At 33.0% G+C, this 19251-nt stretch overlaps 1 protein-coding gene across 1 annotated transcript; it reads right to left on the bottom strand.

Annotated features, from left to right (window-relative positions):
- Window positions 1–5633: 5633 nt before the first annotated feature.
- LOC124938680 (DNA mismatch repair protein PMS1) lies at window positions 5634–18992 on the bottom strand. The gene is made up of 11 exons (XM_047479165.1): window positions 18664–18992; window positions 17143–17466; window positions 14494–15642; window positions 13267–13541; window positions 13050–13179; window positions 10606–10674; window positions 10419–10492; window positions 7834–7899; window positions 7528–7631; window positions 6467–6648; window positions 5634–5861 (listed from the first exon to the last, which is right to left on the bottom strand). The coding sequence occupies exons 1-11, from the start codon at window positions 18886–18888 to the stop codon at window positions 5754–5756; spliced, it is 2706 nt and encodes a 901-aa protein (XP_047335121.1). The 5' UTR covers window positions 18889–18992; the 3' UTR covers window positions 5634–5753.
- Window positions 18993–19251: the final 259 nt, after the last annotated feature.

Below are 19251 nucleotides of genomic sequence, written 5' to 3' on the forward strand. Positions count from 1 at the left end.
ACTCGATAGGCCCTCAAACAAAACCCTATCGAATATGTATCACAAACCCTGTCATCAAAAATGTATCATAAAACCTTATCCCTCGATCGGTCCTCAAACAAAACCCTATCGCTCGAATAGGTATCCCAAACCCTATCACTCGCATAAGTACTCAAGCAAACCCTATCTCTTGATATGTATCTAGTCAAAACCCTATTCTTCAATAGGTACATCTCCCAAATCACAGAAGTTAAACATTGTTTGTCAACAAGCACATCGATCATTTGCACATGATCCTGATCAAACTCTGTCACACGAATAAGTACCTCAAAAGTTTATCTCTCGACAATATTCAAGCCTTGTTTGTTAGCATGCACAATGATCATTTTTACATGATCCTGCCTAAACTCAACCATCTAATTATCACAAAATCCTATCACTCTATAGGTACTTACACAAACCCTATCATCTGAATAGGTATCCCTCAAACCCTATCGTTTGATAAATATTTAAGCCTTGTTTGTCAACAAGCGCAGTGATCATTTGCACATGATCATGTTCAAATCCTATCTCCTGAAAGGTAATCCAATGAAGTCATGTTCTTTGTTCGAAAATCCTATCTCACGGTAGGTGCTCTAATGAAGTTCTGGTTCTCTGATACTGTCATATTCCGACCCCATTATCCAATAAATGTTACGTTCCTAATTCCCAATGATACAAACGCCTATCTATCGATGGCACCACGGTCATTTATACATGATTATTTCCCACCTCACTTGTGTGTGAGTTTCACAGAAAGTTTGTTAACATCCTCCATAATCTTAGCCATTTATACATGGTTAAATATGAATAATCTGTTGATATTCTTAACAATAAGAATTGATCTTTCAATACCTATGATCACCTTTATCCTATAGGTTTTACGGGTACTTTGTTAAATTCTGTAAAACGGGAATTTCAAGAATCATCCTTGTTAGGATAAACACCAAGGAAATGATTTCCTAAAGCAACGCTCGTAAGCACCTCAACGAATGTTATATATCATCAACAGGTCACTCCAACCGCAACACACTACAAGTTCCATTGTTCCTAACTCCCTCATTATAAATTAAACTAGATAACTTAATGTTAGATGTCATACTCAAATCAGCGTTTTCAAAAATCAAGTTTGTTATATGCAAACTCAATTCGAGAGGGGCACTCTGTAAGTACTAAAAATCTACATTCCAATTTATAAAATGAAAATATTTATTTTGACTTATTTTTGAATAAATAAAGTTAAAGTAATTAACCCTAGGGCCAAAAACCAATTAAAATAATGAAATTGACTAATTATTGTGATAATTAAAGCCTAATTAATTAAGAAAAATGGTCAAATAATAAAAATATTGTATTCATTTATCTAAAAATAATTTTAGAAAAATTAAGGGGAAAATATATAATTTAGAATGAATTATTGTACTCATTTCATTTAAAATAATTATTTATTTAACCCTAAAAATAAAATTAAAAAATTGGTAAAATATTTGCCATATTTATTTTAATATTTTGTGTACTTGAAAATATCAAAATTAAAAACCTAAAGGGTGAAAGAAAAATCAATTTTAAATAATCCCTTAAGGTTTTAATAAAAGAATAAATTAGTGATCGAGTGCAGCAGAAACCCGGAGCATTCGATGCAGTAGGATTCGTGGTCATCGGATGAGCGCTGGATTTTCATCTAGCGCCTTGGAGCGCTTCGCATAACCCGTTGTAACCGAAGAGACGCGCGCCTAAGTCGCATCAGATTAACAAACGACCGTTAGTTGGAATGTTAACGGACTACTCAAACGTCACGATGTCAAGACATAACGCCAAGACGCCATTAAACGACGTTGTTTTTGGCTCCGATCACCTACTTCATCGCGACACCGTCAAAATAAGCATGAAGACCCGTGATGATATTGGCTTTTTGGAACTCAATAATTGGTCCACCAAATGAGCTGATTCAAAGCCCAGAATGATTACTCTATGATGGTGATCATTCTCCCTACAAGAGTAGGCTTCGTCACTGCTTATTCCGACGACTACAAGCCAAGAACAGTCAAAATCCATTAATGGCTTTTGACTGATTCAAACCACTTGACTTCCCCAACCGACTTAAGATGAGTATAAATACCCCCATCTAGTCATTTTGAAGCTAAGGAACCAACAAACAACTCTTAAATCGAAAAAAAATAAAAATTCTCCGTTAAAGCTTCAAAGCTTTGGATTTTTCAATTTTCTATTTAAGGCCCTAAAGCTTGGATCCGAGCATCCCGAAACCTTCCCTAAGGATCAATGAGTATTCTCCAATTCTTGGTAAGTTTCTAATCAACCTCTAATTCATATTTACAATTTGAATTTGAAATTTTTATATTTCAAATTACATAACTTGTATGCTTGTTGTTTATGGTGTTTTATGGTTGAGAATTCATCATAGATGATTTATAAAATGTCTGGAATAATATAGAACTGATCAATCGATCGAAATAATAAAAACCCAAATTTGAATTTCAAAAAAAATGGGTTTGTTGTTCTTGGGTTAATTCGGTTGAATCACAACCCTAAAAGTTTCTCAACGTGATTATAATGATGTTGGGAAATTGTTTGAATCTTGTTTGATTCATCCCGATCATGTTTGGTCAAAATCATTTTTTTCAAAATAAATGAAATTTTTGAGTTCTTGAATTGGTTCAAATAAGCAGTCAATGTTCTTGTTTTTGGTATCAATCAAGTATATATAGTATAAGTTTGGTCAGTTATTTTGAACTCATCATATTGTACTTTCTATGTACCTATTCTTACAAATTAGATATGAAGTGGTGTCATTTTCTAGTTTGGTCATTAACAACTCTCATATTGATCTTGATGCATTTTAATATATTTATTAATTATGTTTTCAAGTAATTAAGTTACAAAATTTTCGTCTCACTCATTATGTCTTTGTGAAAATCATAACACATGTAATAAAAAAATTAGGAAAATGCAAATGAAAGAAGATTGAGCAATGAATTACTTCTGAATGGATATAAACAACTCGTATTTGATCCTCACTAGAACATTTAGAATGAAGTGGATGGCCGTGAACAAGGACCCTATTGGAGATACCCTCATTATGTGTTCGTGAAAGTCATAACATATGTAATCAATGAAAACAAGCAAAATGTAAAATTAAAAAATATTGAACCGTAAATTACCTCTGAATGTACCACAACAACTCATATTTTGAACTTACTGTCAATCAGTATATTGTGACCTAGGATTCATTCGTATCTTACTTGGGATTTTCCAGATTGTACTTTCTATGTACCTAATCTTACAAATTAGATATGGAGTGGTTTCATTTTCTAGTTTGGTCATGAACAACTCATGTATTGATCTTGATCCATTTTAATATATTTATTAATTATATTTTCAAGTATTTAAGTTACAACATTTTAGTCTCATTCATTATGTCTTTGTGAAAATCATAACACATGTAAAATGAAAACTAGGAAAATGCACATCAAAGAAGATTAAGTCATGAATTACTTCTGAATGGACTAAATAACTAGTATTTGATTCTCACTAAAACATTCAGAATGAAGTGAATGGTCGTGAACAAGGACCCTACTGGATCCTCGTACTTCTCGCATGCAAAGCAAGCACTCTACCATCTGAACTACATTACTTTTCCAAAATTTTCAGCCTACCAAAAGTGAATATTCCTTGAATGATTTGGTTGGTTCTTTTGAACTAGTACTTTCTATACACTTAAGCTAATAATTCTAATAATTATTATTATTATTTAATTTGATTATAAATAATATTCTTTATTATATATTGTTTTTATTAAAATTGTTAATAATATTTAAATTAAATAAATATAATTTACATTTTATTATAATTAGTATTAAATTAATTATTAAATATAATAATTATAATATTAAATAATAATAGTACAGTATTTTGTTATAGTAAATAAATTAAGAGAATACTAATAATTAAATGCATACAAATAATTTTAAATTTATATGTTTACTTTAATTAATTAAAAGGGTAAAATTATATGTTTATTTTTATACTACCTTTTTATACTATATACCTAACCCATATAATAATAATAAATTATATACAATTTCAATTATTTAAACTATATATAATTTAAAATTTATATAACTTATATTATCCTATATTATTTATACTTCTTTACCGTTTATACCTCTATATAATTTATACGATGATGGTAAAATTAACCATAGAAAGAATTCTTATTTTTGTCTATTTCATGAGTTTTATCTATATCCATATTTTGTGTTATTAATGTATAAATTTTGTGATTGTAATTTTTTACTGTAACTATGTATTACTGAAAAAATTAATTATCTTTGAAGATTTTTAATGTAAAAGCTATTTAATATGATAATTGTTTATATAAATGGGATCAGCTGTCTCACTGACCTGTCCATTTGCTGTCTCAATAATTAAAACGGCGTCGGTTTTAATTAATGAGAAAAATAAATAAATTATATTATTACATTTATTTTTATAAAGTTATCAAAATTCTCTATCAGATCGCCGTCCTCGTCCACCGACCACCGTCGCTATCCACCGACCGCCGTCCACAGTTCACTTCACTCCCAAACATCTGGCGACACTGCTCATCCATTCATGCTTACCTTCTTTCCCGATTTACTTATTATTTCATTCGAATTATCTGTATAAGCTAAGGTTTGTCTTAAATTTGTTCCCTCACTCGTTGTTATATTCATTCAACGGAAGTTGATTTATTAGTAATCTAGGTTTGACAGCATTTTTCTTAGCTCGGCTTCACATTAAATTAGGATTTAGGGAAAACTTGTTTATTTAGAAGAACTGAATCTTTGGCACAATGGGAAATTTTCAAATATTCTCAAAATATGAGAATACAGAATCCCACCAAATTCAAATTTTATACAGCCACATTCAAATTTTCCCATTTCGCCAAAGATTCAGTTCTTCCAAATAAACAAGTTTTCCCTAAACCCTAATTTAATGTGAAGCCGAGCTAAGAAAAATGTTATCAAACCTAGATTACTAATAAATCAACTTCTGTTGAATGAATGTAACAACGAGTGAGGGAACAAATTTAAGACAAACCTTAGCTTGAACAGATCATTCGAATGAAATAATAAGCAAATCGGGGAAGAAGGTAAGCATGGATGGATGAGCAGTGTCGCCAGTCGCTTGGGAGTTCAGTGAACAGTGTCGCCAGTCCAGTCACCAGATGTTTGGGAGTTCAGTGAACTGTAGACGGCGATCGGTGGACGGAAGAAAAGTTGTTGATCTAAAGTCAGGCTGATACGAGTGAGGGATAGAAAGGTAGAGAGAGAAATCTGATAACTTAATAAAAATTAATAAAGATAAATGTAATAATATAATTTATTTATTTTTCTCATTAATTAAAATTATGCCGTTTTGATTATTGAGACAGCAAAGGACAGCTTAGTGAGACAGCTGATCCCATCTCTTTTTTATGGACTCTAGTAGCAAAGGAATTCACTTAGAAGAGTAACAGATAACAGCTGCATGTTTCATTAAGGTTGTTACAACATTTTAGACCAACAAGAATAAATGTGAGTTAGTATTTACAAATGACAGAAAAAAGAAATCTCTTAAACTGAAACTGGCGCCATAGATTTCATTAAGGAGCTCTAATTAATTAATTGCCATGTTGAATGAGATAAATATAATTCACAAGTTCAACAGGTTGGATAATTCCCGATCAACATTTTTCAGTTACTCTCCTTTCGTACCTTAGTTAAATCGATCAAGTGACGCATTGTTGGCCTGCCATGTGGACAATTCCAAGGAGACTTGAGCCCTGCCAAATGCTCCAGGATCTAACCATACAAAACAAAAACTATAACCTTAAACACAAACTTTGAACAAACACTTCAAATTCAGAGCTTCTTAAAAGGTCTTCAATCTTAGAAAGGGAGGATATTTAGCATCTCCGACGATCTTTAGCCACTTAAACGCAAACTATGATAAAAATAAAACATTTTCTAAGCATAACATAAGATTCCACTTGTGCTAACAAACAATAGAACCACGAGTAATTCCATTACTAATAAGGACCATCAAACATAGTGCAACCAATTTGAAAACACTTGGATACAAAAATTTTGGATAAGATTATGTTTGGAAACAATTTAGTAAAAGATATTCAAGAATTTAACATAAATTATAAGTGTTTCCAAATAGGGCAAAACGACATGCACATTAAGGATGGAAATTATCTACTTATAAACATATACTAACTGTTGGCACTAGATAAAGGAAAAAAATCACTCTACAGAAATTGAGAAACCACTTCTAGTAGTTATAAAATCTAGCTAAATTGAATCAAATAGTTTATTCAAATTTGATGATATCTCATGTCCTAGAAAAACAATCCAAGAAGAAAACAAGCAAAATATAGATTAAAAAGTACTTTAGGCAATACCTTCTTCATCTCATTTCTTCCGAGAGCATCTCCTATCATAACAGATGATCTACAGGCACGTGATGCTAGCATAGCACGGACTCTTGGAGGACAAACTGACTCAGTAGTGTCCATTTTGAAACTACCAATGATACCACATTCCCCACCACTATCAGCAAGAATTGAAATCAGCTGTTCCACATCTGTAAGAAGAAGATTGTCCATTAGCTACAAGTTTTAGGAACCATTCTCTGCATGTTCCGGGCTTAAGGTTTTAATTATTTCCAGTTGTGCAACCACAAGTTTCTTAGTCAATAGAGAAATGTAATAGAAACTTCAAAAAGAATAACTTTTTGGCCATAATTTAGATGTCTCATATATTATCAGTCCATTAATTGATATATATATAGTTTACTATGGAGGCAAGATTACTTAAATAAAAAATAGTCAAATAAATATGTGGCCAAGAGTTCTTTTTGGACTATGACGTTTTTCCCTGAAGGAAGCTAGCATATCAGATCACTGCCATGACCCCCCATAACACTTGAAATCATATATGCATCCTTGATCATACGAACCTTCCCTAAAAGTTTTTAGCAACTTTGCAAGTATCACATCCTGCTATATTGCTACTCAGATATTCATAAACAATGATTGTTTCGAAAAATATTGAGTGTTAGCAATTAACATCGGTCTAGCATGACTAAACTGACAGCAGCTATACTAATTTGTTATGACCCATTAGTCGACTCCATCAAAATGATTGGTCTTGCTTGATCAGAGTGTTTTTCATCTATTTAGTCTTTCCTATTTAGTGACTCCAACAAAATTAAAGAGATGCCCCTTTTTTTTGCTTCAGCCTCATCATCCTTTCAACAACATCTCCATTATAGGACTTTGATCAAAACCCAATAACATGATGATACAACAAAAAACCAACACATCAAAATTTTGGAAACCTGTCAATGTATTTAGAAAGCCATCAAATAGGAGACGTTCAAAGCAGCTTATGCCTTATAGAATGTAATACACAGTACAGTCCTAATATTTTTCCATTCGAAGATGATTGTAATAAGAATCACCTGCAACCCCAAAAGTTATGTTTTTGCTGAACGGAACTGCTTTTAATTTAAAACGTTGACCAGGTGGAGCATGTGCATCCTCTTCCAGAGAAAAACCATTTCTCCTGGAAAGTCATACAGCAGAATCCACATTAGCCAATATGTTTAGTCATGAGAATTTATATTGGAAAGAAGACAAAAAGGAAAAACTGGAGAAATAAATCCTACAGCTAGTACTGTAGGGAGAAATAAATCCTACTTATAGAACCCATAAAGGAAGAGAGATCAAATAAATAAATCAGCTAAAAAATAGCTTGATAACCACACCTGAAGGTATCCATGTGCATGGAAACTATTATTTCTTCTTCGGGAGATAACTCCAAGTTCAATGGCCTGCATATTCAAAACATTAAAGCATTTATTTATAGGTCCAATATGATGACAGATGAAATTGAACTTTGAATTAGGCTGTGATTCAATCTTAATTTATCACTTAAACCACTTCATTAAGTAAATTAAAAAAATAAGTGTGGAATGTCAAGTCAAATTAATTCATTAAGACTTAAAACGAAAGGATTCCACGTGGCCGACAGGTGTTGCTTGTGCGGAAAGAACGAGGAGACAATCAACCACATTCTCCTCCATTGTGGTCTCGCCAAAGACATATGGTCCCTTCTCGCGAACATTCTCAAGACCGGATCGGCAGCAGCCGTGGGCTGGCAACACGGCCGGTTTAGAGATTCCAAACTGAACTTCAATAGTCTCCTATCCATGCTGCCTCGACTCATAACTTTCATTGGGTTATGCCACACAGTGTTGTTGACTTTTGGGAGCAATGGATTGGCTGGAGAAATGCAAAGGTCAATAGAGACAATTGGAAGCTCATCTCTCTTATCATGTGGTGGACAATATGGAAGGACCGTAATAGAAGAATATTTAAAGAAGAGCTATGGGAAAGAAATTGTCAAAGACTTCTTAGTCCACACGTTTGCATCAATCAAGAAAGTGTGGTTTGAACGGGATGAGACTATTTCGATTTGATAGGAATCTAATCTGTTCTTTTCGTTATTTTATTCCTGTTTGTGTAATCCATGAACGCATCTTGTGTTCTTTTTAATAAAAAAGTTTACCTTTTTCAATATTTAATACTCAATTTTCAGTATTCAGGCAGCAGCACTTAATTTCATTTTTATCATATTTCATCTATATTGAGAACCTACGAGATAAATGGGAGCTCTTCAAAAAACAAATGGTGAGATAGAGGACATTGTCATGTATAAAGCCTTATTCTTCAGTCACTGAAGGTGGTTTGTAAATGCAACTAAATATTAACAGTTATTTTGTATGTTCTCATTGTTGGAATATAAGGTACAGATATTACACCCTAGTTTCAAAAAAAAGGATAGAAGATATTGTTGCTAAATAAATGAGATTGGGATAATATCGCATAATCTTATGGATCCTATAAATAGATGATCACTATTAGGAAATGTTTTAACTTAGAAGACAGATTCCGCCGAGGCGAGGGAGTAACATGCGGTGCACTCATTCCCGTTACGAGAATTAAATGATGCCCCAGCTCGAAAAGAGACCTCGCTAGACCCTGGTGCTTCATTTAGGCTGTCGCCCAAGTATTGATGAAGTAAAGTTAGCAGAAAGATGGGACCGCTTTATGTAAAACACATTCTAAATAATAGAATTTATCTTTAATATTTTACATGATACCACAACTTTATATTACAACTTTAAGTGCTTCTCCCTTTACCCTACTTCTTCCAATGTTCATCTTCCTATTTTTACTTGAGTGACATCATTTGTTGAGATTCACTTTTAATTATTGCTGTTCTACATAATAGGAAAACAACTTATTATATGAAAATCCCAATAAAAGAGTGTTGCTAGCTTAATGAATTCGGGCGATGCATCTAATAATGGAAAATTTTAGTGTTGAAAAGGAAAAAAGTTAATCCGTTACCATTAAAATTATATTTTGCCCTCTTTATTACAGTGGCTTAATTTGTTAAACACATTTTCTCTCTCATTTGTTCATCCTGGACTTCTCTCTCAAATCCTATGCATCTCACCCTATTCCATGCTCTCTCTTGGCTTATTTCTCACATGTCTATTTCTCTGATCTTTCTATTTCAAGATTAATCACTTCTTGTGCAAGTGTTTTGCATACAGTCATCATCCACAATAAAAGACCAATCTTGAGATTGAAAAAAAATATGGAATAAGACAAATTTTCCAATTGAGAAGGAGGTTCAGATTTTGTAATCTGAGTTCTATATGTTTACAAATGTATATTGCATGCCTATAAAGATAATGATTCTATCAATTTTGTGAAAGCAGGCATTTAACTTAATTGGAGATGTGTGAATCTCATGAGGATCAACCAAAGGTAAAGTCAGATGTTAAAATACACTTGTTTTAATCTCAAATTTAAGAAATAGCTATTGAATGTTTATCCATAGACGAGATTTCAAAATTAAAGAAATGAAAACACACGTAGTTGGGAAATTGGTGTTTCTAAATGAGGCCTCGTATGTGTCTATGCAGGGTGGAACAAAGCAATTTTAGATGGATTTATTCCTAAACAGCCTCTCCCACCCATTTTATCTCTACCCATTCTCCCTCTCTCTCTCTCTCTCTCTCTTTATATATATATAGTTATATATAGTTAGAGTGATAATGAGAATGGCTGTGGCAAGAAAAAGGGAGATATGATAAGCCATAAAAAGAGGCAGAAGCAGCTGACTCATCCTGCTAAATAAGCCATCTGGTTCAGTCATTAAGATGCATGGATACTAAATAGTTGTGATAAAATAATCAGAGATTGTGATGTTAGCTTTTTCTCAATAATGAACAACAAAGGTGCAATATAGAATAGTTACTAATACATATTTACTCACCTGAGCAAAGGCTGTTGATTAAAGATGGTTGATCCAGATAAATGCTCATAATTGTATTTCTCATCTGCAGCATGCTGAACATAAACAAAGATGAAAGAGATTGACCTAATTCCCTTTTTTATCAGGAAGAAGGAAGAAACGGAAAATGATAAGTTCAAAATTTCTCTAGCACAAGGGGTATATATACCTGATCCACAATGAAGAGATCTTGTCCTAACTTTCCAATGATAAAACCAAGGTTGAATTGTCCAATAACCTACAAGAAATCTCAGAAGTTAGAATTTTGCAGCACTATTTGTCATTATGCAAATGGTAGGACCAAAATGGAAAGAGAGATAAACCAGGCAAACGCTAATGAATAAAGTTAGTTACAATGAGATCAACCTGTCGGTGAAGGAAAATATTGCTCCATTACAAACTGATAGTTAAATATTCAAGACACTGATCATTTTTATCAAAAGTAAAATGGAATGCTTATAACTTTGTTGACAAATGAAAATAAGTCTTATACAAGCAAATGATAGCTCAAGACCATAAATTTACAAACCTAGTTGCCCAAACCACCACAAACTGGAGAGATATTACCTAGCCTTAAAGCAACTTTGTTCCAATAAGAATTATCCTAGGTTTGTTTCTTTCTTTTCACAAGGTTTCTTGTCTAATTTGCCAAAGGATGAGAAACCAGGGTTGTTATCATCTTCGTTATTCATATATGTGTACAATAATCTCCACTCACTAATGTTCATTTACTCCCTCAAGCCAACTTTAGGCTTTTTATACTTCAGCTAAAAGTTCAGTATCTTGGGTCCTAAATAATACAATACCATTTGCCTTGCTTCAAGCAATTCTCTTTGATACCATATAGAGATTGAAATGGAATCAGGATATGGCCAACAAACTAACTTTTTGGATAAACCAGTAGAATATATGGAAAGTTGCCATATATTTTGGGACATGAAAAGAAAAATGCCATTAAATGACCCTTCAATAGTAAAGTGCATGTGTTCTCTCAATCTTACTGTTTATCGAATAATAAGATATACAGATGTACATGAAGGGAAAATTGGTAATCATGAGGTTCTTCTAATTGATTAGGATATTATAAACGAGTCTTAGGGTTAGGTATAATAGAGGGAAATAGTTCTTGAAGATAGAATATGCAAACTAGTCCCTTAAGTATTAGTTAGGAGATAAATAATGTACACAAGTTAGTTAAGGATACAATTTGTATTCTTTTTTTCTTTCTTTTTCCATTTTTTTGTGTTGGACAACAGTTAGAAAAATCAATAAAAAAGGCTTTGTTTAAGCAACAACGATAAAAGCCAGAGTGTTACAAAAACTGCAAGAAAGAGAAATGGCAGAAAATGGCAAAAACAAACAGAAACAGAGACAAAACATTGAAAAGGCTAAATTAATAAGCCCTGAGGTCCTAGAGAACATCCAATATTTCTCCTGCAGAGTGGTAGGAAGACCTAGTCCTAATCTCAACCAAGGTCATGAAAATGGAACGAACTCATTATCATCTTGTACGAACATAAATCCAGTAGCCCAAACAAAGATGTCCAGATGAGGGAACCCGGTCTTGCTCTCAAATGTTCTTCTATTACTTTCGATCCATATTAAATAGTGTGTATAAATAGACGATAGTCTTCTGTAGGAATTATGCATGAAATGATATAGAATGGAAGTTAGTCTACACCATCTCAACCCCAATTCTCTCTAATTTTTTATTTATTTAGGAAGCTAGCACGACCCCCCAACAGTCATAGCCTTCCAATTCTTTCTGTTATATCCCTAATTATCTCATTTACAATTTTGAAACAGAACATATACTACATATGTTTTTGTGAACACAGCACCCATCTACTCAAAAATCTCACACAGGAAGTCTTAAGAGGTGGTTTCTTTTAAAGAAAGATAGATTTAATCATAATCAGAAATGTTATGGTGATTGAAAAATACTTTTAATACTATCTTTAAGAAAAATAAATAAACTAGTGTTATTGAACTACTAGTTTAGTAATAAATCAAATTTAGGATCAAAGTGACATCATTTGATAAAAAAATGGGAGAAGTAGATTATGGAGAGATTGCATTTCTACCCAAATAAGGCCTAAGAACACAATCATGAAACATGATTTAAGAAAAAAAATATCAATCACTAAACAGAATTTATCAGGGATAGCCGAAGATGCTTTGAATAGAAGACAACTAAACTGAAACAAAGAAAGTAACTGAGGCCTGCTTGGCACATCCGAACTCCGAAGTACGGTTCATGATAATTTGGAAAAATTGTTGTGGAAAATAACTTATGTGACATGAAGTTTATTTTCTAAATGGTCCTGGAGACTAGAACACATGAAACCTTTGTGGCCATGAGCCTTGCGCTCCACCACTGAGATAAACAAGCCTTGAACTCATGTGACATGTAGTTAAAAGAATGTTAGTAAAAAGATTTACTACTGAAGATAGCTTGTGTGAGATAAAAAGGTTAGTATGGAAATAATAATATCAGACAAGAAAATAACATAAAAAGTTGGACGATCCAAACATCCTATGCAGAAGAGCTTGTTTTAGCATTTATTATGCAGATTTCAAAATATTTCTAACTGAACTAATAAAATTGACAACCTTCATTTGGCCAAAGTCCTCCTTCCTGAACATCCTTTCTAGTTCGCATGTAGCTGCAGCTAAAACCTGTTCTTTCAATTCTCCACTTAATAATGGTTGAGAAAGCTCTAGTGTAGCAGCATTGAAAGACCTTTCAACACAAAAAATCTATTAATCAGCAGAAACCATAATTCCAACATTTTGCAAGAGTTCTAGGCAGCGGTAATTGGCTACTAACCTCTTAAGTTTTGACTGTTTCAATGTAGAATTGTTGGAACGCAACCTCAATCGTCTATGATCCCAGGTTTTCTTAAACTTCTCATAATTGAACTGCAAGGTAGTATACATGTTTGAACTAGTGGCTGAAACCGGACTCTTAGAAGATAAAATTAAGGGATGTATTGGAGAGGCTGCTTCTGTGAGCCCTTCAGACATGTTTCTGACAATTTCACCTGGTGAATCTGTTAGCACCATGTCTAGGCAAGGTAAATACTTCCGTTGATTTTCTACTTCCTACAGAGGAATTCATTTGACTTAGTGTAGAAAGCTCAATATAAATAAGAATCAAGTTTCAATAAAACAAATGGGTGCTAGTTATAAGTTCCAAGTAGGGTTGTAAATGAATCAAATACTTTTGATTCGATTCGGTATTCGTATTCGAATTTTGATATTCGTATTCGTAATTTTGTGATTCGAATTCGAATAAAAATATTCGATTCGATTCGACTAATAAACGAATACGAATACAAAATCAAGATATTCGATTCGGTATTCGCTAATATTCGATTAAATATTCGATTATATATATATATATATACCGTTTTATTAATTTTAATTTTATAAATATTATTTATTCTAAAACCCTAGTACATATATATACATTTCTTCGGTTGAAAACTTAAAACCCACATTAAAAAAAATCGAATCGAATACTCGAATCGGATCGAATAATACGAAAATTAATTTCAAATCGAATACGAATCACATTAATTATTCGAAAAAATTTCGAATACGAATATTCGAATAGTTTCACGAATACGAATCGAATACAGTAATATTCGCTTCGATTCGATTCGTTTACAACCCTAGTTCCAAGTATGTACAGTTTTCTCTTCCAACATTAAAATGAACTTTACCAGAGTTTGGAATTTTGCAAACGTCATTTACAGGCCACAAAAATAAATAAAGGAAACCTTTCCCATTTTTAGATTTCTGAGTTTCTACAACTGAAGAGATGAGAAAAGGACTGGTATTATTCCTAAAATTGTGAAATAAATTTACACAGTACATATCCTCTAATACACACCTAAATTGTAATCCCACAATTAAAGAGATAGGATATAATCCTGTAAATTCAAAATAAAAGATAAATTTTCAAATCCCCTATTTTATCTACATTTAATTTATAGATTCTACACATTGGAGCACTTAGCGATGAAATCTAATAAAAACACAAAATGCTTACCTCAGTAAATTTTACACTGTCTTTGTCACCATTACTATGGTTGGGAAGATTTGTTTCACTGGAAATTATGCTGTCTCCTAAACATCTAGAAAATGTAGCATCAATCTGCATAAGTTCAGAAGAATCGTCCATTCTATGACTAGTAGTAGACGCAGGATGTTGCAACGTGCTTTTAGTTGATTGACCAAGTATATGTGTCTTTCTTAAAACAGGCATCTCAGACAATGGTGTATTGGCATCTTCAAGTTTCCTCTTATTGTTACTAATGAATTTGTTAAGAGTTGACTGAAATACACTTGAGCGACTAGGTAAATCATCTTTCTCTATCAATTTAGAAGCTGAAGATTGTCTTAGCGACTGATCATGTGTTAGCGATTTATCAGTGTCTGACAGAATGCAATCATCAGTCATACTGTTGTGGGGTCTGAGAGTAAACTCTTCACATTTTGGACTCTGGTCTCTATTTTCTACAATCTGGACAGGACATGTAAATTTAGCACAACCTTCAGCAAGAGTAAGGAACTCTTCTGTGTCCGCAGATTCCTTAATATCACTACTAAATGGTGAAAGTTGCTCCTCGGATTCCTTACATTTCTCACTGCGTGAATGTAGGTTGGAGCTTTTTCTATTTAATTTCTCTTCAAATGAATTAACAGAGTACGACAACTGGCAGGGTGAATATATCTTATCTAAAGCTTCTCTCAGGGAGTGTAATATGGAACCTTCATCCGAAAAAAATACTTTTCTTTTATCAGGAGTCACATTTACATCATAAGTTCTAGTGGGAATGATGAAATCCATAATTGCAATAGGATACTGTTTAGAATTTGCAACTCTGTACATCTCATTCACAAGCTTGCTGACTTTAGGCATATCCACTGGCCGACCATTGACAAAAAAGAACTGTCTATCCCCTAAATTTCGGCCACAGCCATATCCAGACTTGGAAATGAAACCATCAACCTTACAGTCACCGGAGATGCAAATGTTCAAAGGTTCTAAGCTGGAGAAGGTACTCATCCCAAATACTGTTATGATGTTGTCCTTAAGAGAACCACTTCCTTGTGTTTTTAGTACCATGGACCTTGTATTTTTTCCAGTTGCATTTGTGCAAACAAAACGAACTCCTTTTGCAATGAGAGCATATGCCTGAAACATGAATAAATAGTTACTAATAAGTTAGGGGCGTGTAAATATTTTTCAACAGAACAGTAATTACAGGGACATTGTCCTCAACTAATTCTTCTTATCACAAAAAGAACAAAAGACATAATTATACAAGTCAAAACCTTGTTAAGGCCCAAAGGTAATTTTGATTATAGACTTGCCATCATTTACATCCTTGTCAACAGTCTCTTGTTCTAGTAGATTTCACCATCTTTACAATAGAAAATGGAAAAGATAAAACAGGAATTACACTGTAAAAAATAAATAATGAAGAAAACATTCTTAATAAATTAATACAAAATGTCAGTTCCTCCAGTTTTGAACACACTTAGAGATTGTTTGTTTTGGAGCATTTGATTGCAGAAGTGTGTCTTGATTATATATGAAGTAATTTGTGATTGAAAGTTATTGTAAAATATTAAATAATATTGAAAAATAATATATATATATATATATATATATAGTGTTATTAGACTATTGGTATCATATAATCAAATTAGTATTAAAATAACATCATTTAGTAAAGGTGATTTTTGGGGAAATGTGGATTATGGGAAGAATCCAATTCTCCCTAAACAAGGCCTTAGAGAGTAAATTTGATCACGTCTATTGTGCACCATCACTGAATTTAATTTTCTTATTTCCCGCAATAAGAAAATATTCCAAGGACAGGCCACATTTTTCAGGTGATAGCCACAAATAAATTCATACGCATTGCTTCCACTACTGCTGGAGACACATAGCAACTGCAATTCTTTTGCACAATCACATGCCCTAGAAGATGCATTGACGGCTTCAATTCAGATCACATTTAACTCTATTAGGAAAACAGAACATATTAAATGAAAATATAACGGTAACAGGAAAATGGTTCAACTGATTTATGTTCCTCGGTTCCTCCTATAGTTGCCAAATATTCAGTTACCCACTGCAACATGAAAAACATATTCCTCCATGACTTTAACAAGTGATCATGACAATAGAAAGTGGAATACTTCCATTGATATTGTCTTAATTAATACTCCTATCACATTGTTGTGGACCACAAACCCACCCTCAAATGAACTACAAGATGATCCCATAAGCTACATCACCAAAAACGAGTAGATCAATTTGTACCACTCACAGAATAAATTATTTTATCATTAAAAAAATAGAAACGGAGTATGAAAAGGAGGGAAGAAGACTTAATAACAAACAAGCCACAATATTCACTGATCATCACCCTAAACAATTGCTGCTTCCTAAAATACCACAAATCTCAATGTTTCATGCGAGTAAACTACATATTGAAACTGTATCAAGCAAGCAGGCATTCACTTAATAACGAGGGGTTCTTTAATATGATAAAAAGGACTTGGATTATTTTCATGTGTTAAAACAGTGATAGTTTACACACACAGAAATAAAAACAAGGACTATTGTTGTGTCTTTCATGGTTTGACATCCAAGAAAGCATAATCATGTAAGAGGATAACCTACGTTCATTAGTGAAACGAGCTTTCCATATTCCTTTCGGATGTTGCGATGAAATTCCTTGCTCCGCACGGGCAAATTGGAGAACAACTTCTGAACCGTTACCGTTGTACCTATCTGGCGTGCTGTCTTCTTCTCGGATGTTAATAAACCTGAGCGATCAAATGTCAAGTGTGTTGCAATATTCTCATTACTTGTTCTGGTTTCAACAGTTAGATCTCCTAAAGCACAAAGAGAACTTAATGCCTCCCCCCTAAAGCCAAAAGTGGTCAATGACTGAAGATCAGGAAAATCTGTTAATTTTGAGGTGTGGTGCTTGAGTGCAAGAACCTGCAAATGGCATGAACAAACAAGTGTTACAATAAGGAGAGCTGAACCAAACCACACAAGGAAGTAGTAAAAAATTCCAAATAGACACACCAATAGTTGAAATAGAGACGTACTAGCATCAACATATGGAACAATGTACAATATTATATCCCAAATAAGGAAATGAGCTATAACATGCTAAAACTGCATTGTATAAAATATGTTTTCTTGGTTGAATAAACTACAGTTTATTTTGGTACCCAAGACTGTGAGAGAACACCACAAGAAAAATCCAAATAATAACATGATAACAACAACAAAAACAGTTTTAACTTTTATTTTCCATCTTTGGGTTCATGTTTATTAACAACATTTATCACTCAAACTATTTAAAACCATTGATGTTTCTAAAATTTGTCCAGAAGAGACATTCTATAGCTTAATAAGTTCAACTACCTTCCAAAATATTTAAACCACAATATATTGGTTAATCAATAAGTCAATGAACTCTTTCATTAGGTATCAGATGCTATCTCCCTTTATAGATGTGTCAGAATATTAGATATAAGATATATTATTGGGATCTAATTACATTTATATTTTGTGACTGACATCTTATAAGACTTTTAATATAGACATCAACCTTATTATAATTAAATCTAACATCAATAACCTTTTTTGTGCTTCTACATGGTATTAAAGCTCTAATTAATGATCTAGGGCATATACCCAAACCCAAGCTTAATAGACATGATAACTGCCTTATATTCACTGAATAAACTTGAGATATGAAGCTCAACTTTTTTTTCCTTGCTAATAAAATATTCTCCCAACAATCTTACAATAATTTAATTACATCTTTTTAAGAACACAATTGAAGACTTCGTCATACTATTTTAAATTCTGGATTAATGAAATCCAACTGAAATACGAAACCAAATTGAAAGAGCATATGGAATCATGCTAGCTTCTAAGCTGCTTAAGGTAAATGATTTTCCTTTGTGTCAGTCAGTAAAGAACTGTCATTGTAGGGCGTTCAAATCCCTTCCAAACTCGACTAAGCTGGATTTGTCATGTTGAAATGGAGTCTGGGCAATTCAAAGTACAAAATAGTAAATCAAATCATACCCACAAAGAAGACTCAGAATTTTGTTCGGTGGGAATAAGGTAAAGGTTGAACAGAAGAAAAAGATAGAGCGAGGCATGAGGGTAAAGTACCTTGAAATTTTCTGGTGAAATTCCACAACCATTATCAATGACCTGGAAACTCAATTCACCGTATTCCTTCAGCGCAACTTCAATGCTGGTGGCGCCGGCATCGAGGCTGTTCTCCAGTAACTCCTTAACGGCAGATGATAGGTCGAATATGACCTGACCTGAGCAGATTCTGTGAACTACGCCCTTGTTAATCGGTCGAATGATGGGAGAAGAGACACCTTCCATAGGATAGGAGATTGAGTTGTTGATATCAGAAAGGATTTAAGGAAGATCTTCTCATCAGTGAATGTGAATGCAAATGGTGAAGAATATGATCCAAAGAGAAGAACCCTAGGTAGGACAGCGCGCCAATCACTCTTAATATATACTCTCTAATTTTGCCGCCAAAGGCACGTGTCACGCTTCTTAAACCGAATAATCGGCTTTTTTTTAAAAAAAAAACAAAATAAGTAATAGAACTCGAATTTGGTATATTAATGTATGAATATTTTAGTTGACTTAAAATTTTACGGAAAAAAAATATAAATAAAAAAATTAATAATAATATTTATTCAATGTTTAAAATTTTTAATAAATTAAGAATAATAT

This window comes from Impatiens glandulifera, chromosome 5 (assembly GCF_907164915.1).
Source record: "Impatiens glandulifera chromosome 5, dImpGla2.1, whole genome shotgun sequence".
NCBI classification, from domain to species: domain Eukaryota; kingdom Viridiplantae; phylum Streptophyta; class Magnoliopsida; order Ericales; family Balsaminaceae; genus Impatiens; species Impatiens glandulifera.

Bases quoted from the DNA above. Each gene is read 5' to 3' on its own strand.
- LOC124938680 (XM_047479165.1), bottom strand. From the start codon at position 18,888: ATGGAAGGTGTCTCTTCTCCCATCATTCGACCGATTAACAAGGGCGTA. The intron at 10,493-10,605 runs GTATATATACCC...GTTTATGTTCAG, and splicing joins ATCTCTTCATTGTGGATCAG to CATGCTGCAGATGAGAAATA. The intron at 7,632-7,833 runs GTGTGGTTATCA...ATGACTTTCCAG, and splicing joins ATGCACATGGATACCTTCAG to GAGAAATGGTTTTTCTCTGG.